Source organism: Felis catus, chromosome A2 (genome assembly GCF_018350175.1).
Source record: "Felis catus isolate Fca126 chromosome A2, F.catus_Fca126_mat1.0, whole genome shotgun sequence".
In the NCBI taxonomy this organism is placed as follows: domain Eukaryota; kingdom Metazoa; phylum Chordata; class Mammalia; order Carnivora; family Felidae; genus Felis; species Felis catus.
In genome coordinates this window covers 21,294,210-21,317,120 of record NC_058369.1, presented here as the reverse complement: position 1 = coordinate 21,317,120, position 22,911 = coordinate 21,294,210, and the positions used below count along the sequence as shown (strand labels likewise).

The window sequence follows — 22,911 nt, the reverse complement described above, 5'->3', positions numbered from 1 at the left end:
GTGAAGTGGCGTGAAACGAGCTTTTGGAAAGTAGGGGATACATGTATTTAGAAAGCCAAAAAAATTCGGGGCACCTGGGTGTCTCAGTCCGACTCATGATCTCAGTCAGTAGTGAGACCGAACCCCACATCAGGCTCTGCACGGAACGTGGAGCCTGCTTACGATTCTCTACTTCCCTCTCCTGCTGCCCCTTCCCTGCTGGTGCTCACTCACGTGCTCTCTGTCTGGGGGGGCGGGAGTCATTGGTGTGGTTGCTGAATATGACCTGCATTAACTTTTACTTCTTGGGATTGTTCTTCCTTGTGGCTCAGTAGATGAGCCAGTAGAGGAAACAGTCCAATGGGCATTTAGTAAAGATTGTTATGCACAAACACAATCACTTGCCTTTCTCTATTATTCAAACCTGTAGAAGACCTGATCAGTGATGATGGAAATGTTCTGTATCTGTATTCCATGGTAAGGGAGCCACTGGTCATATATGGCTTTTGAGCTCTTGAAATGTAGCTAGTTTGAAGGACTCCATTTTTAATTTTAGTTTTAATTAAACTTAAGTAGACCAGGTGACTAATGGCAATGCACCTCTGAATCATTCATTAACTATTTACTGAGCACCTACAATGTCTCCCCAACTCTTAGAAGTACTGGGCAAACAGCAGTGAGCAAACAAGATCCCTGTTCCCTCCCATGGAGCTTACATTCTGTGGAGGGGGGGTGGCAACAATGAAAAATATGTAATGTGAGATATATCAGTGCATAGAGGATGGGGCATACCACTTTATTTTGACAGGGCAGTAGGAGATGTTTCTTTATAGTCCCATCCGAGTAGAGACTTGAATGAAAGTAAAGAACAAGTCCTGTGTATCTGAGGGGAAATGTTCCAAGTATAGAGAACAAGTGCAAAAGTCTTCCCTTTCAATATATGCCCACTTATCGACCAAAATCTGAAAGGTAGTATTGGTCTCCTACCCAGTGGTAGCGTTGCCAAACTCTTACGTATGTAAAATTCTTTCTTTATACATTTCATGTCTTATTTAATGTATAATGATTCAGAACAGCACATTTTGGCAGCTCCAGATGTCCCCCCCTTGCCGCATTTCTGATGTTAAGTATGACTTTCTAATTACCTCTCCTTTCTGCTTGCATCCACCTAAGATATCCTTTCCCTGTTTTCAACCTTTGGGTGTCATCTGGAAAATAGGAGGTAACTTCATTTTTTTTAAGTTTATTTATTTTGAGATGGAGAGAGCCTATGCATGCGGGAGGGGCAGAGAATCCCAAGCAGGCTCCATGCTGTCAGCACGGAGCCAGCCCAACTTGGGGCTCAAACCCATGAACTGTGAGATCATGAGCTGAGCTGAAACCAAGAGTCGTTCACCCAGGCACCCCAAGGTAACTTGATTTCTAACACTATTTGGGAGCTCCTAACTTTTAAATCACATTAATTACTCTTATTTATATGCTTAGTCTTATTTATGTGATCTTAATTTTCTCTCTTTTTTTTTTTCTTTAAGCTTTCCTGACTTTTATTAAGGTCATTGTTCTCATTTTTTAAACATGTATTTTATCAAGTCCTGTATCCTGGTACTGAGAAATAGAATATCACCTACAATAACTCTCCCACTTCCATTCTGTACACAAAACCTTTAGAATATTTTTCTGTTCAGTCCTCTGTTAAATTTAAAAAGAATTTAGTTTTTATAGGTTTCCACTTTGCTCCACCTCAAGTAAAGGATGGATTGAAATCTTTCTGCTTAACAACACCCTTATTTTAGTGGTACCAAACTATGACCATCCCACAAATTTACACTAAATTTTTTCATAGGCACTTACTGTTGTCAAGAAAGACATGCATTAGGAACTTACAGCTACAGAAAATAGAAATGGTGCTCAGTGATGTTTTCAGAACCACAAACTTCTAACTCTGGCATTTACTGGTAGGTTCGCTTGCACAACAATGGACAAAAGACTCTTTAGACATAGACTGGTGTTGAGTTTTAACTGAAAACCTTAAAACGATTTAACCACTCATAATGAATTATAAAACTCTGACAGTCAAATTGTACTTTTATGAGGCATTTATTCATTATTTTTGTAGACCTGAAACTTTGCATACTTGTGTTTTCTGCTCTCATTTCAGATAAAGATTATGAAGAGAAGGTCTAAAATAATTATAAGTCAAAAGCCAACGGAGTTAGAAATGAAATATAAAGACAACAAAATGTATACACAGCTGTGCTGGAGGAGCAGCGATGGGTTTCAACTCATGTTTTGGATACGAAAACAATTTAGCTCATCTCATACAAAACGAAAGCAGGTGCAACAGTAAAGCTGAATCATGAAAACCCTAATTATTTTTAGCATGCCTCTTAACTTTTCTTTCCCCTGGTTTCTTGTCTTCGGAGCCTGAATCTTGAACAGGTAACCACTTGAGGGGATGCCGGCGATAAATGGGCCATGGAGGAAGTGTCAACTGAGCCAGAACAGAGGAAATCCGTCAATATTAAACATCAAAAGTTTAAAAGAGCATTACGTGTAATATTCCCAAATAAGTCCTCTATGCTTCTAGAGGTAAAAAAACAACAGCAAAACTGACATTCCAGTGAAAACTCATCCACCCAGATAAGATATTTAAGAATTGCAAACAAGCCTCACTATTTACACATAAGGCTTTAGGAGCTAAAAAGTGAGGAGAGCGCATTGTGAAGACCCTAAGAAATTCCTGCTAGTTTTGACCTTAAGATTACTGCTTGGAGCAGCTGCTGTTAAGAAATGAACTGTATCCTTTTATGCAGCTTACTTTATCTGCCACTTATTTGGTATTCTACTTTTCCAATGATAGATAGCAAGGTGAAACACTGATGGCAAAAAGAGGAGGTTTTGAAAAGCTGGTGCTGGTTCTCACTACCAGCTCCAACCAAACCAACCCAATTTAGAGAACTTAACTTGCCACTAACATCCAAATACCCACAATCTTCTTACCAAACACGAAAAAGCAAATCCGGCCATAACTATGTACACAGTCCACCCGAACTGTTCAGCCACGTACCCGTAGATAAATCCAACTATCTGGAGACAAACGAAGTACATTAAATACAATCAAGCTGGTTGGGGGGGGAAGGGGGGTTGGGGGAGGGGGAGAAGAAAAAGAATACTATGCAAAAACAATACTTACTGCAGAAAAAAGAATAATTCCCTGAAACATCTGTTCAGCTAGCTTCTGCCCCTTGTAATCCTAGAAGCGAAGGAGAGCAAAGCAGGAATTGGTTCCACCACCGAAGAGGTGGTTCCTGCCCTGGCCTCACAGCTTTGGCACCGGGCAACCTCGGCATCAGGGGCCTCCCCAAGGACCGGACAAGAAATGAAATTCTAGGTTTTCCGGAGACCTGAAGCATCCTAACGGCGCATGGGCAGGGGGCTCCTCGCGGGCGAAGAGAGACGGGGACCCGGGAAGCACAATTCAGGGAAGAGACAAGGGCCGCCGGAGCTGCCAGCTCCAGAGAAGCGTGCGGGGTGGGGGTGGGGGTCTTGGGGTCGAGCCCTCACCATTTGCGTGGGCAGCGAGCTCAGATGCTCCAGCATGACTAGCTGAGAAAGCTGGCGGCAGAGCGAAGGCAGGTGCGACTCAGGGATCGTAGGCGCCGGGGTCGGGTTCCAAGTGCAGGACCGCGGGCCCGCAGAGCCGGGCAATAAGAGGGCCGCGGCCCCGGAAGCGGATGTCTCCCACAGACCCGGACGGCCCGAGGCTCCGCCCTGCAACATCGCTAGGCGACCTGCGCTTTCGGAGCCGGCTGTAGCCCGGCGCACTGCCCGCGAGGGCTGAGGTGGCGACGGTGGCGGTCGAGCAGAGGCATCGCGCGTCCGGGAGGGTTTAGCCGTCAGTAGTGTAATGGCGGGAGCCGCAGCCCCGGCCCTCCAAACTGTCCTCCTCGGCGCCCCCGCGGCCTAACGGCCGCCAGCGCGCGCCGTCTCCATGGCGACCGGCTTTTCTCTGCGAGGACCCGGGCGGTGGGGCTGCCCCGCGCGCCTGTTCGGCGGCACGATTCCGCGGTCGGAGCGGCGGGCGGGTTTCAGGTGTCGGGGCTGCGCCGCGGCCGCGGAGCTAGCAGGCGAGCGGGCTTGGTCCGGAGTGCAGGGGAGGCGGGCGGCCCGGCGGCGGACTGGGCCCCCGGGCCTGCCGCGCGGGCGCTGAGCTGGCGGGGCGGGCCGGGGCCCGGACGGTGGCTCCTCCTCCTCTGGCTGCAGGTAAGGGCGGCCGCGGGGAGCGTCCGCGATGAGCTGCTTACCCCGGCCCTAACCGGGGGTCTCTGGGCCTGGGGGGTGGGGAGGTCCTACGGAGCGTCACACCGCCCTTAGCACCCCTAAGCGTAAGGGGGCCGTATTGACCCCTAGAATTTAGAGGGCAGTACCCCAGGCCACATCGCCCAATAGAAAGGGCATCCTCTCAAAGAGGGGATCCCCCCCCCCCCCGCCTCCGCCGTCCCTTGCACCGAAATGGAGAGATGGCCTCCATTCGGAGAGTCTCCCAGGTTGGCCGTCCAACAAGCTCGCCGGCTGCACCGGCCCCTCCCTATAGGGGCCAAGGGTTCCCTTTACCTCTCTTTCAAAGCTGGTGTCTATCTCAAAAACTTAGGCCTTCCCTTGTTACCCCTGAGCGAGATGGGGTGCCCACGCTTGGGAGAGAAACCTCCCTAGGGAACCTGGGCCTGTGAATCCCAGGTGGCTCTCTGGCCTCTATGCTGTGTTGCGTGTCAGGGTCCCAGACAGTGGGATGCTCAGCTTTCCCCGGGCAGGCTGCCGCCCACATTCATACATTCAGCACATTTCGCTGTACCTTTTTCTCTGCCACGCAGTGGGCCTGGGATACGGCTGTGACCAACCTCAGGTCCTTACCTTCCTAGAGCCCAGAGTGTGTCAAGGGAGACAATGGTGTAACCCTAGAAATAAATGACAGCCAGCTTTATTCTTGGATAGGGAGGGCCAGGAGATGTGGGAGCTCAGGGCAGCTGCATCTTGAAGGGGGCAGGGGGAGGGGAGGAGAGGCTCCCTCCAGTCCTGAAAGCCAAGTAAGTAGGAGTTAGCCAGATGAAGAGGTAGGAGAAGGTGGATGTATATCTTTAGTGCTTTTCCACTTTTCAGCCTGGCAGAGACTTAATAGACTTTCTGTTGTATGTAGAAATTGACGTATCCCTCTGCTACACCCTCCCCCTTCCTTTTTAAAAATTTTATTTATTTAGGAAATCTCTACACCCAAAATGGGGCTCAGACTGACAGCCTGGTGTCAAGAGTTGCTTGCTCCTGCAACTGAGCCAACCAGGCACCCCTGTTTTACTCCTTTTTAAATGCACTTTACAACGTGTCAGTTGCTATAAAGGCATTACTGAGCTATGAAGATATGAAAAAAGGAAATTGCTTGTGAGGTTCCATTTGAGAGAGATCTCTGCTGGAATCCATGTCGTTCCTTATGTTGAAATGTGTTTTCATGACCATTATCAAAGATTGTGTTCCCTTTCTGAGCTGACAACCACCATTGCTCCTATTTACAAGATCATTCAACAAATATCACCTGCCCACTACCAGTGGAGGTTTTTGATGGTGAGGATACATCAGTAAACACTTTGTTTCATTGGGGTCTCTGTTCTCATTAGGGCTCACATTCTAGGCCCAGAAGACAGATAAAAAGAAACAAAGAAATGAAGGGCACCTGGGTAGCTCAGTTGGTTAAGTGTGCGACTTGGGCTCTGGTCATGATCTCACCATTCCTGAGTTCGAGCCCCTGTATTGGGCTCTGTGCTGACAGCTCAGAGCCTGTACCCTGCTTCAGATTCTGTGTCTCCCTCCATCTCTGCCCCTCCCCTGCTCATGCTCTATCTCTCAAAAATAAACATTAAAAAAAAAATAAATGAGAGGATTTCATAATTGAGGAGGGGATGTGGTGAACTTTCCTGATGGCCTCTGAGGGGATGGATAACAGGATAGAAAGATGACCTTGGCCTGAGATACAGTTGTGAGATTGAGTTCCATATTGGGCTCCTCGCTGGATGTGGAGTTTGCTTGGGATTTTCTCTCTCTTTCTGCCCCTCCCTCTCTCTCTTTCTCTCTCTCAAAATAAACAAACATTTTAAAAAATGACCTTGGGCTTTGGTGACCTCAACAAGATGAGTTTGAATGGAACAGTAGGGACAGAAGTCTGGCCTGGAGGAGGCTAAAAGAAGAGGATGAGGAAGTAGAGCTAGAGGTAAAATTTTTTCAAGCATTTAGAGTGAGGGGAGCAGAAAAATGGGTCCGTGGATCAACTGGGTGAGGGCAGTGGTGTCTTTTTTTTTTTTTTTTTTAATTAACTGGAAAGATACAAGAGCATGATAATATGCTGATGGGTGTGATCCAGCAGAGAGTGAGTTTGCTGATGTGCCAAGGAAACAAGCAGAGATTAGCTTACAGAGCGTAAGTGGAATGACCTTTCTTGGGACTACATATTAACAAGAGGGAGAGCAGAAAAGGTGGGTACATCTGCCGAGAATGGGTGCTAATGCCGGTAACTAGCAAGTTAAAAAAAAATGGTATTCTTTCTCCCTAAGGTTTCATCAGCCATATTTTTTGGATACGCCTGTCCTGGTTGTGTGTGTGTGTTTTGTGAGTGATTTGGGAATGTGAAGGTTTTATAATTTCTAAACAAAATATTAACTTCCCTAGTGAAAAATTGAATATTGCTGATCAAATTGTTCTTAGCTGTGTACTGTTACAAAAACATAGCCACTATTACACATCCAGGGTCTACATGAGGTTTTGAGAATTCTTTCTAACCACATCAGTGAGTTTCATTACAAGGAGTAGCAATAGGAAAGAAAATATGGATCAGACATACTGCATAATAATTGGCATTTTGCAGAGAGATAACTGTGGAAGTTTTAGAAGCAAATGGTTTCTGCCATGGTAGTTTATTTAAGTACATCAAGTACCTGTCAGGATTGTGATTTTCTTGTGTCTAGCTAATTACCTCTCAATCCACATACTCTCTGTAAGTAACTTACTGGACGTTGTTGAGCTAAAACACTGTCCCTTGTATCATTAAGTTAAATGAGATTTATTCGAGTGAGATAGTTCTCTTTATTTGTGGTGGAAATTGGCTCCAAGCAGGCAGATGTTAGAGTTTTGTCTGCGGGGCTCCTGGTCAACCAGTTTCTGTAGGTAAGCCTCAGCCCACCATGTGAAAAGCACACAGTGTATATAATGACGTGCATTCTTTAGAGAAGTTCACTGGTATAATGTACTTTATATATACTGCTCTAGAAAGAAATGGGAGAGAGGGAGAGAGTGTGTGTGTATGTATTTTAGATTGTTCTTTGGGAGTCTGAATTATTTTCTCCCCAGTTTGTAGTCTAATCTGTGATTTTCAGTTCTTAAAACAACCCTTCAATAGATTTCTTTTTTTTCTCTTTTTTTCAAAGGTCTTGAGAAATCAAGTGCCTGATAGGCACACACTTAAGATGAAATTAATTCAAACTTACTTTTATTTAATTATTTAAATTTTTTGTATTAAAAACAATTTTTTTTAATGTTTATTCATTTTTGAGAGACAGAGTGCAAGTGGAGGAGGGGCAGAGAGAGAGGGAGACACAGAATCCAAAGCAGGATCCAGGCTCTGAGCTGTCAGCACAGAGCCCGACATGGGGCTTGAACCCCCATGAGCTGTAAGATCATGACCTGAGCTGAAGTCAGATGCTTAACCAATTGAGCCACCCAGGCACCACTACTTTGATGTAGAAATATGCTATAATTCAGGGTGCGTTGTGAACTTAGTAGCCTTATGTAAATGTTAGATGCTTCCAAGGGGGAAGATGAAGTAGAAAATGGTAAATGTCTCAAAGGTAGGATTATAATACCCGGGTTGCATAAACCTGTTTTTATAAGGAAACGTTACCCAGAGATTGTTGTAGAAATCTCATCATTTAATTTTGTTCCACACGCAATCTCATTTTCATTGAATGATCATTATTATTATTTTACAGTTTTCTTTTTTATTTATTTTTTAAGTAATCTTTACACTCATTGCAGGGCTTGAACTCACAACCCCATGCTCTTCTGACAGAGCCAGCCAGGCTATTAATCTTTTTTTAAGTGAAGGCATCAGATGAGCTGAGGAGCACAAGCCACAGGCAGAGTGACAGTATTGGACACCACTTTAGGAAGAGATGAGTAGTTAACCAACAGAAATGAAACCCTGGAAAGAAGCTCATTTTTCTTTTAGGGGATTTTTAATTTTTGAGAACAGCAGTCTCAAATTTTGATGGCAAAATTGGGTTTTGTGCATTTTTGTCATTATGTTTCTTTAAATGAATTTCTCTTTAAATGAAATTTTGTTTTAAATGAAGTTGGAAAATTTTTTCTCTTTAATTCCAGTTAAAGCTGAATGGGATACAACTCAGAACAGGGACGTTTTGTGCCAGTGAGGCCGACCTCAGGCTATAGACAACAGAGTCCATGTCTAATTTAACTAGAAATTTCACCTGGAGAACATTTCCATAGTGGTTAGACCTCAAGTAGTCCTCTTGGTAGAATTTATTTTGCTTTTCATCTGGTGACATTTAACATACAAGGCTATCTATTTCTCCCAGGTTATTTGCAAGTATTTTATTATCATGACAACTATATAAAATTCAGATCCCAAACTGGGTTCTTGGAGACTATTAATTCAGAATGAGCTTCTGGCAGAAAATACTTGTATGCATTTCTTGTTTCTACCTAAATAAAATGCTGAGGCATTTCGATGGCCATTCTCATGTACCTGCTGACTTTGGGGGCTTGTTTTTGTTTTGTAGGGTTAAAAACTAATATTTATATAAGACAGAAGAGAAAGATGTCATTCCGTAAAGGTATGCTCTTTCTACAAATTTTCTTGTTTTTATAGCTGCTCAAAAGGTAAAGAGATGTAATGCAGGCTTTTCCTCTTTGTTTCAGTAAACATCATCGTCCTGGTCCTGGTTGTTGTTCTCTTCCTACTGGTTTTGCACCATAACTTTCTCGGCCTGAGCAGTTTGCTAAGGAATGAGGTTTCAGGTATGGGAACCCTTACTAATGTTTTGGCATTTGTTGAGGACCCAGGGTTCCCTGTGTCCCACATCCTAAAAGTTATAACACTAGGCTAAAGGAAGATAAAGTTTTCTTCTTGTCCTTACAAAAGCTGCTAGGAAAAGGTAGTAGTGCTCCTTGTGTTCTTATAGCCCCACCCCCACCTCCCTGTTGTGGAGATTTGCTAAGGGTTTGATCTTACCGCAGACCCCTTTTCACCAAAGCAGAGGCCTTAGGGGAACTGTCTGCTCCTTGCAGCAGGGGAGGGCTTCGGAAGGTGGGGACAGGTATGTGAAGCTTCTACTTGATGCCTGCCCTGTTTACTGGTGTCATTGGGCTCCTTTCCTTCATCTGTTCTTTCCTTTAACGTGTGGAACAGTAGCACTGGGACCATAGTAGTAAAACAAAACCAGAAAGCCTTATTAACTGATGTAAAAAATCACTTTATTGCATAATTCCATTGCTCTACTGCAATATTGGGAGGTTTCAGGATGTTTGTCAAGAATCATTTTGCGGTTGCTACCCACCCTAGTTGACCAGAACAAGAAAAGATGAATAGTTTTTGCCTGACCTTCACAGAGTGCTCTGAAATAACAGTATGTATTTACATATGTACATACAACATACATTAAGCAAGTAAGTAGGATATGTATAATGTATGCATAATGTATGCTCTTGGTGGGAACATTTAGAAAAAGGAAAACAGCATTCAGGCTCCACGAGAATACTTTGTTCACTGCTTTATCTCCTATGTAGTTGGATGATGGCTAGTACACAGGAGGTGCTCAATAAATTTTCATTGAAAATTATTTCATTGCCTAGATAACAGCTATTACTAAAATTTTGGCTTAGTACCTTCCTGCCTTTTTTTTCTGTGTATGTATTTTTTCTGTCATGAGATTATGTAATATATAAACTGCAATGACCTGTTTTTCCATGTGATTATATCTGAAGCAAGTCACTGTGATGGTAGATATTCTTCATATGTAATTTTAATGCCACATAGTTTGTTTTCCACAGGAAAAATAGTCTTGGAACAATGTGACTCAGCCTTTTTTTGATGGCATCCCCACAATAAGAAACATGTTATAGATAGCACCCAAATATACATGTGTATTTGCTTATTGTCCATCTACCCTTCGTGGTGATAGAGATTTGTGTTTTACTTATGGCTATGACCCCAATGCCTAGCACATATTAGATGCCCAGTGTCCAATGAATGTAAATGAATGAATATATATTGTAAAAGGCAAAAAGGAACGTTTACAAAACAGTACTTAGAATTGCTGTGTGTGGTGTGTGGTCTGATACTTTTCTGATTTGGTGCTCTGTTCCAATTCAGGAATTGCTTTTCTACTCAAATTCTGATTGTGACCCACTAAATTGATTTCATGCCTATTTATGGGACATAGTTCATGGTTTGAAAAAAAAATGGTTTAGTCGGTTTCTAAGTTTTCACAATTATAAACACACTTGTGACTTTGGATTACCTCTCAGATTTGTACTTAAGAGAGGCAAGGGGAATTACTGGGTCAGAGATCATGTACCTGTTTAAGGTTCTTGATACAAATTGCTAAAAAGACATTCTGGAAAGATTTTATTGTATTCCCACCAGTAATGTATCAGAATTCAGTCCACCAATATTTTTTTTAATGTTTCTACTTTTCCAAAAGCCTTGTCACACATAGGAAAACACAGAGTTTCTGGGCTATATGCCTCATGTTGTAATGGGGGGAGAATGAAGTAAGTATAATCCTCACCTTACCTCTTATCATGTCTTGGGCTCTAGATCAAGAGCTTATGAGGTTTTGTATCACAATACTTTCCTTGTGTGTGTTCTTTGCAGATTCAGGAATTGTGGGGTTTCAGCCCATAGACTTTGTCCCAAATGTTCCCCGACAAGCTGTAGACGGGAGACAAGAGGAGATTCCTGTGGTCATCGCTGCATCTGAAGATAGGCTCGGGGGGGCCATTGCAGCCATAAACAGCATTCAGCACAACACTCGCTCCAATGTGATGTTTTACATTGTTACGCTCAATGGTACAGCAGACCATCTCCGGTGAGCTCTGCTTGCCTGATGATTCTGCTTCTAGAGGATGCTCTAGAACAGGCCAGCTGCCAATCCAGGAATGTTTTTTTCCATATGTGTATACTTCTTCTATACAATTGAGATCATACCACATAAAAACTGCACGAGAGGTTTTTCCATGTGATATTATCATAAACACATCCCTGTGGCAGGAGAAAGAATATAAGGAATTTGTACCAAGATGTAAATTAATTCAGTCATACACACATTATTAAATCAAGGGTTTTTTTTAGGAATAATTTCTCAGTGAAGGAAGCAATATGTTGATTTACATTCTGTTACAAGTTCCTTATCTCATGGACACACCCTGAGTAGTTAGTTCTAGAGTGGGATGGTTCAGGGGAACGATGGCAAGGTGGTGTGGTGAAGTGAGCATATAGACGAGAATCCGGATCCTGGCCCAGTGACTGGGGAGAATTACTTAACCCCTGGGAGCCCATTTCCTCATCTCTAAGTATGGGGTGAAAATGTCCAACTTAGAGGATTATTGTGTTGAAAATGAGAATATATAAAAAAACATTAAGAACATAATAGTCAGTAAACGTTCCTTACTGTAATTGTGATTAATCAAAGAATCCTAATCTGATAAAGTCATCCAGATCTTGAAAATGCTCTGAATTCAGATTTATGATATTCAAAGAAACATCTTATTTAATAGGCTAACAGTTGTCACTGTTCTAAAACATTTCTGTCCTTGTGACTTTCTCCATGGTTCCTGTTTAGTTTGTGAAAGTTGTTATTTTTCCTATATTTTAAGGACTCCAAGGGGCGCTTGGGTGGCTCAGTTTGTTGAGCGTCTGACTTTGGCTCAGGTCACAATCTCGTGGCTCGTGGGTTCAAGCCCTGCCTCCAGCTCTGTGCTAACAGCTCAGAGCCTGGAGCCTGCTTTAGATTTTGGGTCTCCCTCTCTCTCTCTGCCCTTCCCTTGCTCATGCTCTGTCTCTCTCGGTCTCAAAAATAAACTTTAAAAAATAAAAACTCCAAAACCATCTAAAATAATGTAGAAATACCGCACTAGCAGAGACTACAGGAAAAATGTGCAGTCATTTACAGAACACAGACTTTCTTAGAGATAGTACCTTAGACACTGGTGGAGGAATTACTTAGTCATTACAGTGAATTAATGAGTCTAAAAGAACAGGCCACCAGTTTTGTCGAAAATTAGCTTTCACTGCCATCATATTTTGACTTATTTTCTTCACCACGTATTTGGAGAAACAAGAGTTGATTGATCCGTATGATGATGGGATGTTCTCAACTGGTTTCTCTCCAGCACTGACCCTGAATGTGAGCCTGGTGGGAGCTCTCTCCATCACCACAGAATCTTGGTTCAGACAGGGAGTTTGATGGGCATACCTTCACTTAGATGAGGAAACCAAGGCTCGTAGAAGAGGCTTGAAGACATCTGTATGGTCCCCAGGGTTTCTCTTAAACTACATTATACCCTCATTGGAAGACAGAGAAGGCTGTAGTTTGGGGACATAGTTACTTATTTAAAAATTTTTTTTGTTTATTTTTGAAAGAGCACGCGTGCACACATGTGCGGGAGGGGCAGAAAGTGAGGGAGACACAGAATCTGAAGTGGGCTCCAAGCTCTGAGCTCTTAGCACACCTAACGAACCATGACGTGAGATTGTGACCTGAGCTGAAGTTGGACACTTAACTGACTGAGCCACCCAGGAGTTCCTGGGGACATGGTTATTTAAAAATTTTTCTTTAATGTTTATCTATTTTTGAGAGAGAGAGTGCAAGTAGGGGAGGGGCAGAGAGAGACAGACACACACGCAGAATCCAAAGCAGGCGCCAGGCTCCAAGCTGTGAGCACGGAGCCCAATGTGGGGCTTGAACCCATCAACCGCAAGATCATGACCTGAGCCAAAGTTGGATGCTTAACCGACTGAGCCACCCAGGCGCCCCAAGGACACGGGTTATTTAAAACAAATTTGGTGCTTTATTTTCATCAGGTCCTGGCTCAGCAGCAGTACCTTGAAAAGCATCAGGTACAAAATTGTGGATTTTGACACTAAACTTTTGGAAGGGAAAGTCAAGGAGGATCCTGACCAGGGGGAATCCATAAAACCAGTGAGTTCCATACATCCTTGTTTGTACTTGGAGTTTGGTGGACTCGAACACAGGTTTGAACTGCATGAGTCCACCTATATGCAGATTTTTTGATACAGTACTATAAATGTTTGTTCTTACGATTTTAACATTTTTCCCTAGCTTACGTTATTCTAATACAGCATATAGTATGTATACCAGATGTATGGACTGTTATAGGTAAGGTCAACAGTAGGCTATTAAGTTTTGGGAGAGTCAAAAGTTGTATGTGGATTTTTGTGCAGGGGGCCAGTGCCCCTAAACCCCAAGTTCTTCAGGAGTCCACTGTGTTAGGAAGTGACTGGAATCCTTGGGTAACTGGGTATGGTTCCCTGGGGATCAAGGTTGGGCAGTTCTGAGAGACCTTTAGCTGTCTTCTCCTGCATGGGTACTGAGAGCACTCTGGGAGTTTCTAATAAAGGCATAGTCACTGATGAATCCTGTGCCAATGGCTCTTTCTTTTTCCTTTCCCAGTTAACCTTTGCAAGGTTCTACTTGCCAATTCTGGTTCCCAGTGCAAAGAAGGCCATATATATGGATGATGATGTAATTGTGCAAGGTACCAAAGACTGTCACCATTAGTGCTGTTCTCTATCCAGAGTGTGGGTGGTAGCAATTGTTTTATTTATGGTATCTTAATAAAAGGTCATCCTAAGTAGGAGGAATGGGCATCTTGAGGCAACTCAAAGTGTAAATCTTAAAAGAAAAAAAAAAGTAAATCTAAATCTTACACCTTGTCTGTTTCAGGGGATATTCTTACCCTTTACAATACACCACTGAAGCCAGGGCATGCAGCTGCATTTTCAGAAGATTGTGACTCAGCCTCTACCAAAGTTGTCATCCGTGGAGCAGGGAACCAGGTAAAGTACTTATCCAAGATCTTACATAGACACGCCACTCTCTATACTGCAGGGTAATGGGGAGAGGCAGCAAAATCAAGGGGCCCTTTACTTTTGCTACATTTTCCATTCCCCAGTTCATCCCCAAATTCAAGGCCGCTTTTCTGTGGATTGGTTCATGATTTTAACAACCTGATTCTCCTTGAACATCTGGCTTAGTATGTTTATTCTAGGTTCCTATTGTTAATTTGGAATCCAAAATGTCACTGTTTTGTTAAAAATGTTTATTGGAGAGGGGGAAGAGAGAGCATGGGCACATGTGTGCAGGAAGGGCAGGGAGAGAGAGAGAGCATCCCAAGCAGGCTCCGTATGACCTGAACCAAGATCAAGAGTTGGATGCTTAACTGACCAAGCCACCCAGGCATCCCCCAAATGTCACTTTTCATTGCTTTACACAGAGCCCCTTTGCTAATAATCTGAGTAGTTTAATAAGCAGGTTTTTTTTTTTTAACTGGCTATCAGTTACATCTATTCTGTTTGAAGCAATAAACCTACTATATATCCCATTTGTGTTTTAGTATAATTACATTGGCTATCTTGACTATAAAAAAGAAAGAATTCGTAAACTTTCCATGAAAGCCAGCACCTGCTCATTTAATCCTGGAGTTTTTGTTGCAAACTTGACAGAATGGAAAAGACAGAATATAACCAACCAGCTGGAAAAATGGATGAAACTCAATGTAGAGTAAGTATGTATAGCTGACCATGCTGTAAAGATGCTTATTTCAACCTGGGTGGTCTTGTTTAAGAGGAATTTTTAAGGATTCTCCACTAACAGTTTACATTTGTCATTTGTCCCCCCAAGAGAGGGACTGTACAGCAGAACACTGGCTGGCAGCACCACAACACCACCTCTGTTGATCGTATTTTATCAACAGCACTCTACAATTGACCCCATGTGGAATGTCCGCCACCTCGGTAAGTTGAAAAAATTAACCAAAGGCCTAACTAATAAAGAATTTAAGTGTCTTTCCTCAGGGATGGGATATATCCAGTTCCCTTTAAGTTTTCTGGAGTTTGATGTAGCATTCTTATTTCTGACTAGTACTAGGTACAATCATTTGGCTCTTTTTTTCTCGATGTAAGGTTCCAGTGCTGGAAAACGATATTCACCCCAGTTTGTAAAGGCTGCCAAGTTACTTCATTGGAATGGTCACTTTAAGCCATGGGGAAGAACTGCTTCCTATTCCGATGTCTGGGAAAAATGGTATATTCCAGACCCCACAGGCAAATTCAGCCTGATCCGAAGACATATGGAGATCTCAAATACAAAATAAAACATAATTTATGCTATAAGCATTTCTCAGGAAATCCTGGAAGACAGTATGTGTGGGAATTAACAGTTGCAAGGCTTCAATGCCTATCTGCAGCAACCCATGGAAAGAGGGACATTTCAGCTGGGTAAAGAGGATGAACTACCCTGTTTAGCAGTCAGCTTCCCAGATAGGCTATAAATGTCTCCATCTGCCTTACCAAATGTTTGCTTACTGCCATACTGAAGGACTGACAGGGATGGTACGGCTAGTTCAACACTACTGCTTGGTTTTAATTTTGTAATATTAACCTGTGGGCTGATCTGTTAATAAAGTGAAACCTACATTTTTCAACAGGTGTCTGATGGTTTGCTTCCAGGTGATTAAGTATACTTCTACCCAGTTGTTAAGAGAGCGGTGCTGCTATAGAATTCAGACACTTTATAATAGCCTCATTTTTAAAGAATGAGTGTACCATGATATATATTTACAAAATTTACACAGCTCATGGCATACAGCAACAAACTATACATCACACACAATAGAACAGCTCAGCAGTCTGCTCAAAATGTAAAAAAAAAAAAAAACACCACAAAACCCAACAAACACCTTCTAAAAAGACAAGGTTGTTACACATAGTCTGTACTGAAGTCATAAGCATCATCTTCCTCTTCAGTCATTTTATCTGAGATATAAGATTGTGCTGACTCATCTATATTGGAGAAAAGAAAAGTTAAGGTTAAAATTCCATACCATGCCGCTTTGTTATTGGTAAATCCCTCCACCAACCCACCTGCTTGAAACTCTTCAGGCAGTGCCCACGTCTCTTCTGCCGGGACCATGGCTAAGCTCTCTTCCTGTGGGACAAAGAAACGGTGCAAGATTAGTAACCCTTGTCTGCTCAATCTAACTAACTGCACATCTGGAAAGACTCTGAAGGTACTTGTAACGAGACACACAAAATTAAGACTAATGATTGCAAACCTTAAATACTAAATCTTAGGTTTTTTTCTTGTTTTTTTTTTTTTTGTAGTCTATCATGAACTGTTTAATTTCTACTTTCATCCCTTTTCCATTTGTTAAACATTATTAATGATAAAAAATGCACTCAAGCTTAAGCAACTTGTGTGCAACATACTTACATCAGCTTCTTCATCAACACTTTCCTGGTCACTGTCAAGGTCGTTGTGGTCCTCCCCCTCCTCCTGCTGTTTCTCTTTCTGTCTTGGCAGTTCTTCAGGAATGTCCTTTTCTTCTATTATTCCATTTGTTAGACCTGAAGACTGGAAAAGGATGCTCCTGGCTGAACGAGGGCCCCTGATGCCTAGGGAGGGAACGTAGCCCATGTAAACAGAGACCTTTTACTGCCCTGTCAGCCAACGAAGAGAGCAAACACAAGCCTTGCTTACTGTGTATGCTGTGTGCATTGTTCTTTTCCAGTTCTTCCAGATTAAAGCCCTGTTTCATGTCTGTCATGATGCCCTCATTAAAATGTGGAGAAGGAGTCCAGGATGTAGGGGGATGGCAATAGTAACCTAAGGAGGCACTAGTATTAAAAGCAAAATTTGTCAAAAACCAGTGGTCTTCATTCCATGTGGTCATCAAAATACCAAGAGAAAGGAGTCTTACCCTGTCCACTCAGACCACATCAGTTTGGCTGCACCTTCTACATTTGGGCTTCCACCTTTTTGGTGCAGTCCTCTTCTCTGAGCAAGCAATGTAAAAAATTCCAGAGGATTCTTAAAGTCTGGGACAGTAAATTTCAGTACTACCTTAAAAAAAAAAAAAAAAAAAAGGAAAACTGAAAATGTCATTCATCTGGTACAGTGTAAAAAGCCTTGAAAAATCTCCCACTTAAATGCTTATGATGAAAGAGAAAAGGGAGCTCAAGGGAAGAGGTTCTTATACCTGTCGAGCATCAGCCTGGGACAAGATGGCGCTAGCGGCCTCTACTGGTTTCACCATTTCAATACTCGCTGGACTCCTCAGAGCAAGTGTGCTGGCAGAGTTAAGCGGAGACACGATGCAGCTTGGACTGTCTATGACTGTGATCTGTTTGTCCAAGGTGACAACCTGCATGCACCTAGAACAAGAGGGATGGTAACTGATGGGAGCACTGGTTTACCTGAAGGATGAGAGACAACACGAAGCTCAGGGTTGGATTGAACAAACTCAGCACACAGTCTGTCAGATCCAGTTTATCATCATTTGCTTCATGTTTTATCTGAAACCCTAACGGTGCTCCATCTACTTCTAAAAAGAAACACTACGTTATAGCCTATATGTTGACCTAAATGCATGGTGTTTCCTCTGCCATAAAGATTTCCCCTCCCCTCAATCTATTTGCTTGTCTTTCAAACTAGATGTGAGCTATTCCACTCGAATCCATTCTTCCCTAAACCTAGCACTAACCTAACCCTGTTCCTTTCACTGACACCTCTAAAGAAAGAATGGTCTTCCTTAAGATATTGAAAACAAAATATTGACCCATCTATGATAAAATATTATAATTATGTAAGAACTCACTTTTACCTTGTCAGCCCCATGGATACACCAACATTACATATCCGTTCTTGTTTCAAGCTGTTGATGATGCTGCTTTTCCCCACATTTGGGAAACCTACAAATGGGAAATCCACAGAACAAAAGGCATTATGTAATTGGTAATTACCAAATTTCCACTGCCTTATTTTAGGTTTGCCTGATGTTTAGAGCAAGATCAGAGTTGGATCTGAGTGTCTTCATTTCAACACTAAGACGAATCTTAGCATCTTCATTTCTTGCACAAGAAATCAAGGGTAGGAGGATTAATTCAAATAAACTAGGGAACTAGTTTTATTTCAGAAGCCAACTTCCTACAGTGCACATCTGGCAAAAGACTGAAATAGGCAGCAATTAACGTTTCTTTGTGTGTATCTGAAATGGGCAAGAAGCTAATGTTTGAACAAGCCCTTTATTAAGCACCAACCCCACACAGTTAACATGGAAAAATTCTCGGCGCTTAAGAGATAATACGTAAGATGTGTTGAACTGAAACTCACCAATTACTCCAACCCGAATGGCTTTGCTGTAAGTCTCCTGAAAACTTCTAAGAAGCTTCCAAAGTCCTTCTTTCCCAACACAGACTTCATTTTTGAATGGAGCTCTCTTCTTTAACTTCAAATGCTAAATAAAATTCCAAGTTAAGTTTACTTCTGATAACTCACCAGATAAAACCCAAGCAATCTGGTTCCAGAACCCAGCTATTAAAATCACACTATTATCTTTCAGATTATCTCTGGATGAAATCAGAGTTGGATCTTATGAGTTCTCATTTTTTAATCGAGATTTTGTACACTCATCATATTTCAGCCATCCAAAATCTGAAAGAACCATACTTCCCACCACTAACAGTGAAGAGTACCTTGATTATCTTGCCCTTGTCCTTCAGATTTGTTGAGGCTCTGAACACCACTGTTGGTAATTCCTTCTTCAAATAATTTAGCCAGTTCTCCAAATTCTCCTTTGGTACCAAATCTAATAGGAATTAGGAATAAGACACATACTCCAATTTGGTAATTTTGTTGATAGGAACATGCACTATCTGATAAACTGGATTTCACTCTGGTTTGTCTCTTCAGTTTTTTCAAAAAGATTTAAGTGGAAGATGGGGAGAGGGTAAGCTCCCCACTATGTTGCCCTTATCTCAACAGATTTTGGTATCTATACCTCTGTATTTCTTCAATTCTCCTCTGTACTACTCACCCTTTCAGAATTAAGTCAACCTGTAGATCATTACCCTACAACTCTAGGGCTATGTTTCCAAAATTTACTCTCACATATCAGCCATATTTACTGGCCCCAGCACTAACTGTGGATCCCAATATTACTTTCTGCTTCCCAAGTCTCTGTTCTGGGTTTTCCTGGCCCTGATGCTCAAACCCGTACGTACCTGCACTTCACATAAATACTGTCATACTGCCATCTCTTCCTATGTGAAATATACTGCACAGTAAGCTATGTACAGAAGCTTACACTCTTGAATAAGACAAAGTGCTAAGTAATGAATGCCAAAAAGAAAGTTGAAATCAATTGATCTCTTATAGAAAATACCTCCACCCCATTGCCCAGCACTGTCTTTGGCAACAAGACCATATGCACTGGCTTTACTGAGATCAGAGTTGGATCTTAACAGTCTTCAGTAAAAATCAGACTGCTCACATGTTTTCCTCATACCTCACTAGTGCATATGGAACATAAAACATCCCTTTTGCTCACCTGATTTATTTAATACAAGTACCAGCTTTTTCTGTCCACCCTGGACAATGGCCTCTTCTACCTGGGGACACCTGCAACCAAGAGGATCTCTGGCATCCAACACCTCCAGCACAACATCTGAGGCTTCAATCACCTGTCAAGGCAGAAACTATCAGAGGAGCATCCCTTACTCTGTCAACACCCTCCATACAAGTATACTGGCATTTTCCACTTTGCAACTCAAAGTTGGATCTTTTGTCTTCACTTTGGCATGAAGGATGTTCACATATCATTTCTCATAGAAAAGTGAAACACAAGTTTGCTTGGCAGCCTCTGGTCTCTCATCAAAGTGGAAATACCCCACTGTCTTGAACATATTACCCTCCCATAGTGAATTATGTAGTTTGATAGGCCCCTGTGGCCCTGCCAAGACTGCTGAGCAGCAGTCATGTTCTATTCACAGAGGGGAGTGAGCTTAGGAAAACAGGCATTGGGGATGGGAGTTCTGGGGAACAGCTATGCCAAGACACTCCCTTGACCTCCTTCACTTAGGAGGTCACACAATACTTCCAACAAGAGTATTTTAGAGACTTTTTCCACACTGCTTGCTATAATGTATTTTTCTCTATTAAGTTTTATTTTTGAGTGCAAGTGCCCACATGTTGGGGGAGGGGCAGAGAGAGAGGGAGAGAGAAAATCCTAAGCAGGCTCCATGCTAACAGCATGGATGTGGGACTAGATCGCACGAACCATGAGATCATGACCTGAGCTGAAACAACCATGGATGCTTAACTGAATGAGTCACCTAAGCACCCCATGTTTTACTCTATTTTAAAATGTGCTATATCATCATGTTACTTTAACACAAAGTACCACTTTTGTAAATCATGCTCATGGGAAACTGTTCCTGTGCAAAAAATTTAAAACACAAGAATATTTCCTTTAGCTAAACAGAAAAGGCTCTAAATAGAATAAGCCACAATAAACAAATAGGATAAGCCAACTTTCTGAAAAATTTTTCTAGCTCAAGTGAATTCCACTTCCACCTTTTCAGGGTTGGTAACAGGAAAAAAGAATGACTTTAGTCTTTTCCAACCTCATTATCATTTTTACACACTAGCCTAGACTAAAATACTTTTTTTTTTTTTTAATTTTTTTTCAACGTTTTTATTTTTGGGACAGAGAGAGACAGAGCATGAATGGGGGAAGGGCAGAGAGAGAGGGAGACAGAGAATCGGAAACAGGCTCCAGGCTCCGAGCCATCGGCCCAGAGCCTGACACAGGGCTCGAACTCACGGACCGCGAGATCGTGACCTGGCTGAAGTCGGACGCTTAACCGACTGTGCCACCCAGGCGCCCCTAAAATACCTTTTTAAGTTCCTGACAATACAACTTCTTTGGATTCTGTTTGCCTGCCTTGGCTTTGTTCTTAGCTTTACGCTGCCCAAATTCCTACAAGATAAAAAAACAAAGGAAAAACAAAATTAGCAGTTCAGTTGTAACGTCTTTCTCCACTTTCCATGGCTAATTAGGAGCACTGCAATTGTTATTTCTATAGGTAAAACAGAGTGAGAATGGTCTTTTTCTGCCCAGGAGGTACATGAGCCCCTGCCCTAAGTCTGTACTTTTGCTTCTACAATAGAACTCTCATTCACAAAGACACTTGATCATACCTCGTTCACAGGTTCCAAGTTAGATGCCTTAACACCAGGGTTAGTTTCAAGTTTCCTTTTCTTTTCCTGTTCTTTCTGCCTATCGAGTTTCTGCTGCTGTTTTAGTTCTTCAAGCTGTATCCAAGTCATAAGAGAAAAGGGTGAGCCAAAGCAACTTGGTATTACTTTACTTTCAAAAAATACACATACCCACACATCACTTGTTCAGAATTTCAGCTAACATATCTTACTCGCTGTTTCCTTAGCTCAGCTTCCCGAAGAAGAGCCTCTTTAAAGGGAGCACTGTTTGGAACTCCTGGGTCTTTTCTAGGCTTTTTGCGACCCTGTTTTTTGGCCTCCTTCCTCAATTTTCGATGGTGCTCTCGAACCTATCATAATAAAAATTTTTATTAGTTTATGAAATTTACTAGCCAATCTGGCTAAAGTTAGTTATGCCTGTAAAATAACATAGAAAAGCTGTAGCAAAAAAAAAATGTCACCAGAAGATTCTCTGCAAGGGTTAACATACTGATCAGAGTTTACAGACTTTCTTATCACCAAATTACTGCACTTTCCCACAGCCATATTCCTGATGCCTAAGAACTTGTACCCATGGACAGTCTATTTAACTTCAGTTTCGTGAGGTGAAATCCTATTAATCCAGACCTCCTAGTGGAGGAGAGGTGGAGCAGAAATCACGTTAGGATTATATTTAATACAGTTCTCCTAAGCACTGGACTTACCTTTTTTTGGATTTTATACCGCTTATGGCAGGTCATGCGTTTACTTGCTTTCTTTAACTCTACAAAGAAACCGGTCACAAAAGGATTAGACACAAATGATCAATTTGTTTCGTTTTTAGTGACTGTGCTCTAGAATCATATCCCTTTTCCTATTAAGTAGTTAATTAACTCTCAAACTTAATTTAAGTATCATATATGGCGGATAATAAACATACACCACTCTAAAATCCCAGAGAAGTAGACTCAACAGGTCCGGAGCAGAGCCCAGCTTCCTTGCTCCCACTCTTCTCATATAGACGGGTTGCGCACAGGAGCACATGAGACCCCAAACAGCAGCCACTTCTGGTCAAACACCGTGAATTACAAGTTAGGAGCAAACAGTGGGTTTCAGAGGCGGCTCTCGGACCTCAACCAGGGCCAGACTGAACGTAGTCATGGAAGGGAAAACGCCGGGCCCGAAACATGGTTCAGACTCAGTTTCCTTGCCTAGTCTCCACTTTTGTCTTCGTTTCGTACAACAGAACAGGCCCACGGTTAACGTGGGGCCTTCCCACTCTTGGTTCTACTACCAGGGACCAGCGCGACGGCCTACCCGCAGGCTCTCCCATTCCCGCAGAAGAGCGCCCTGGTGGTGCATCGGCCAACAGAGACAGAAGCCCCTCCATACCCGCTTCCCGACCCCACTCACTCGGTCGCTTCATCCTGGTAGTGGGAAAGGCAGCAGCGGCAGAAGCTACAACGCGCCTCCGACACAGCCACGTGTGAACTGCGGACAAGCGCGAGCAACACGCACTGACGCTACCGCCGTAAACAGCGCCGCCGTCCGCCCGCGTGCGCGCGCACGCAGTGTCGTGCGGAGCCGGGTTCGCTTG

General features: G+C 42.6%; 4 protein-coding genes and 3 non-coding genes across 14 annotated transcripts in view; 2 read left to right on the top strand and 5 right to left on the bottom strand.

The window, feature by feature from the left end:
• The window catches only part of NEK4 (NIMA related kinase 4), a 50,647-nt gene extending 48,299 nt beyond the window's left edge, over nt 1-2,348 (top strand). For 4 of the 6 annotated variants that reach the window (XM_045051292.1, XM_045051295.1, XM_045051268.1 and 1 more), the window contains one exon: nt 2,138-2,348. Coding sequence is in view for 3 of the 6 variants with exons in the window: in XM_045051295.1 (XP_044907230.1) it covers nt 2,138-2,326 (189 nt within the window). In the remaining 3 variants the exon portion in view is untranslated. Of the gene's footprint in view, nt 1-1,822; nt 1,935-2,137 lie in introns of all 6 variants that reach the window. The other 2 variants (XR_006593342.1, XR_006593344.1) reach the window with 2 other exon arrangements.
• Nucleotides 2,061-3,958, bottom strand: SPCS1 (signal peptidase complex subunit 1). The gene is made up of 4 exons (XM_003982318.6): nt 3,544-3,958; nt 3,173-3,232; nt 2,980-3,066; nt 2,061-2,470 (listed from the first exon to the last, which is right to left on the bottom strand). The coding sequence occupies exons 1-4, from the start codon at nt 3,757-3,759 to the stop codon at nt 2,345-2,347; spliced, it is 489 nt and encodes a 162-aa protein (XP_003982367.1). The 5' UTR covers nt 3,760-3,958; the 3' UTR covers nt 2,061-2,344.
• A 152-nt stretch (nt 3,959-4,110) lies between these two features.
• On the top strand, nt 4,111-16,878 carry GLT8D1 (glycosyltransferase 8 domain containing 1). Of its 2 annotated transcripts, none has more exons than XM_019822778.3 (10): nt 4,111-4,242; nt 8,817-8,870; nt 8,956-9,054; nt 10,913-11,126; nt 13,121-13,238; nt 13,731-13,815; nt 14,004-14,116; nt 14,674-14,840; nt 14,961-15,073; nt 16,220-16,878. In XM_019822778.3, the coding sequence occupies exons 2-10, from the start codon at nt 8,855-8,857 to the stop codon at nt 16,402-16,404; spliced, it is 1,110 nt and encodes a 369-aa protein (XP_019678337.2). In that variant the 5' UTR covers nt 4,111-4,242; nt 8,817-8,854; the 3' UTR covers nt 16,405-16,878. The 2 variants fall into 2 exon arrangements, with proteins under 2 accessions (XP_019678337.2, XP_023105374.1); XM_023249606.2 differs by lacking the exon at nt 16,220-16,878 and adding an exon at nt 15,242-15,762.
• GNL3 (G protein nucleolar 3) lies at nt 9,489-22,902 on the bottom strand. Of its 2 annotated transcripts, none has more exons than XM_006928852.5 (15): nt 22,728-22,902; nt 22,040-22,098; nt 21,548-21,685; nt 21,318-21,431; nt 21,013-21,096; nt 19,666-19,798; nt 18,812-18,924; nt 18,450-18,573; nt 17,941-18,028; nt 17,317-17,491; nt 17,038-17,180; nt 16,818-16,954; nt 16,551-16,732; nt 16,202-16,265; nt 9,489-11,299 (listed from the first exon to the last, which is right to left on the bottom strand). In XM_006928852.5, exons 1-15 carry the CDS (start codon nt 22,738-22,740, stop codon nt 11,286-11,288), a joined length of 1,581 nt encoding a protein of 526 aa, XP_006928914.1. In that variant the 5' UTR covers nt 22,741-22,902; the 3' UTR covers nt 9,489-11,285. The 2 variants fall into 2 exon arrangements, with proteins under 2 accessions (XP_006928914.1, XP_003982394.1); XM_003982345.6 differs by lacking the exon at nt 9,489-11,299 and adding an exon at nt 15,835-16,120.
• LOC111559648 lies at nt 17,550-17,628 on the bottom strand. Its single transcript, XR_002740772.1, has one exon. It is a non-coding gene; the product is annotated as a small nucleolar RNA SNORD69 (small nucleolar RNA).
• On the bottom strand, nt 18,684-18,765 carry LOC111559655. The gene has a single exon (XR_002740779.1). It is a non-coding gene; the product is annotated as a small nucleolar RNA SNORD19B (small nucleolar RNA).
• On the bottom strand, nt 19,550-19,626 carry LOC111559647. The gene has a single exon (XR_002740771.1). It is a non-coding gene; the product is annotated as a small nucleolar RNA SNORD19 (small nucleolar RNA).
• Nucleotides 22,903-22,911: the final 9 nt, after the last annotated feature.

Bases quoted from the DNA above. Each gene is read 5' to 3' on its own strand.
- SPCS1 (XM_003982318.6), bottom strand. From the start codon at position 3,759: ATGTTGCAGGGCGGAGCCTCGGGCCGTCCGGGTCTGTGGGAGACATCC. The intron at 3,233-3,543 runs GTGAGGGCTCGA...CTTCGCTTCTAG, and splicing joins GCTCGCTGCCCACGCAAATG to GATTACAAGGGGCAGAAGCT. The intron at 3,067-3,172 runs GTAAGTATTGTT...GTTTGTCTCCAG, and splicing joins GAATTATTCTTTTTTCTGCA to ATAGTTGGATTTATCTACGG.
- GLT8D1 (XM_023249606.2), top strand. The intron at 13,239-13,730 runs GTGAGTTCCATA...TTCCTTTCCCAG, and splicing joins AGGGGGAATCCATAAAACCA to TTAACCTTTGCAAGGTTCTA. The intron at 14,117-14,673 runs GTAAAGTACTTA...TTTGTGTTTTAG, and splicing joins TCCGTGGAGCAGGGAACCAG to TATAATTACATTGGCTATCT.
- GNL3 (XM_003982345.6), bottom strand. The intron at 19,799-21,012 runs GTATTTTAGGGG...CTGCCTTGACAG, and splicing joins ATTGTCAGGAACTTAAAAAG to GTGATTGAAGCCTCAGATGT. The intron at 18,029-18,449 runs GTGAGTTTCAGT...TCCCATTTGTAG, and splicing joins CATTCGGGTTGGAGTAATTG to GTTTCCCAAATGTGGGGAAA.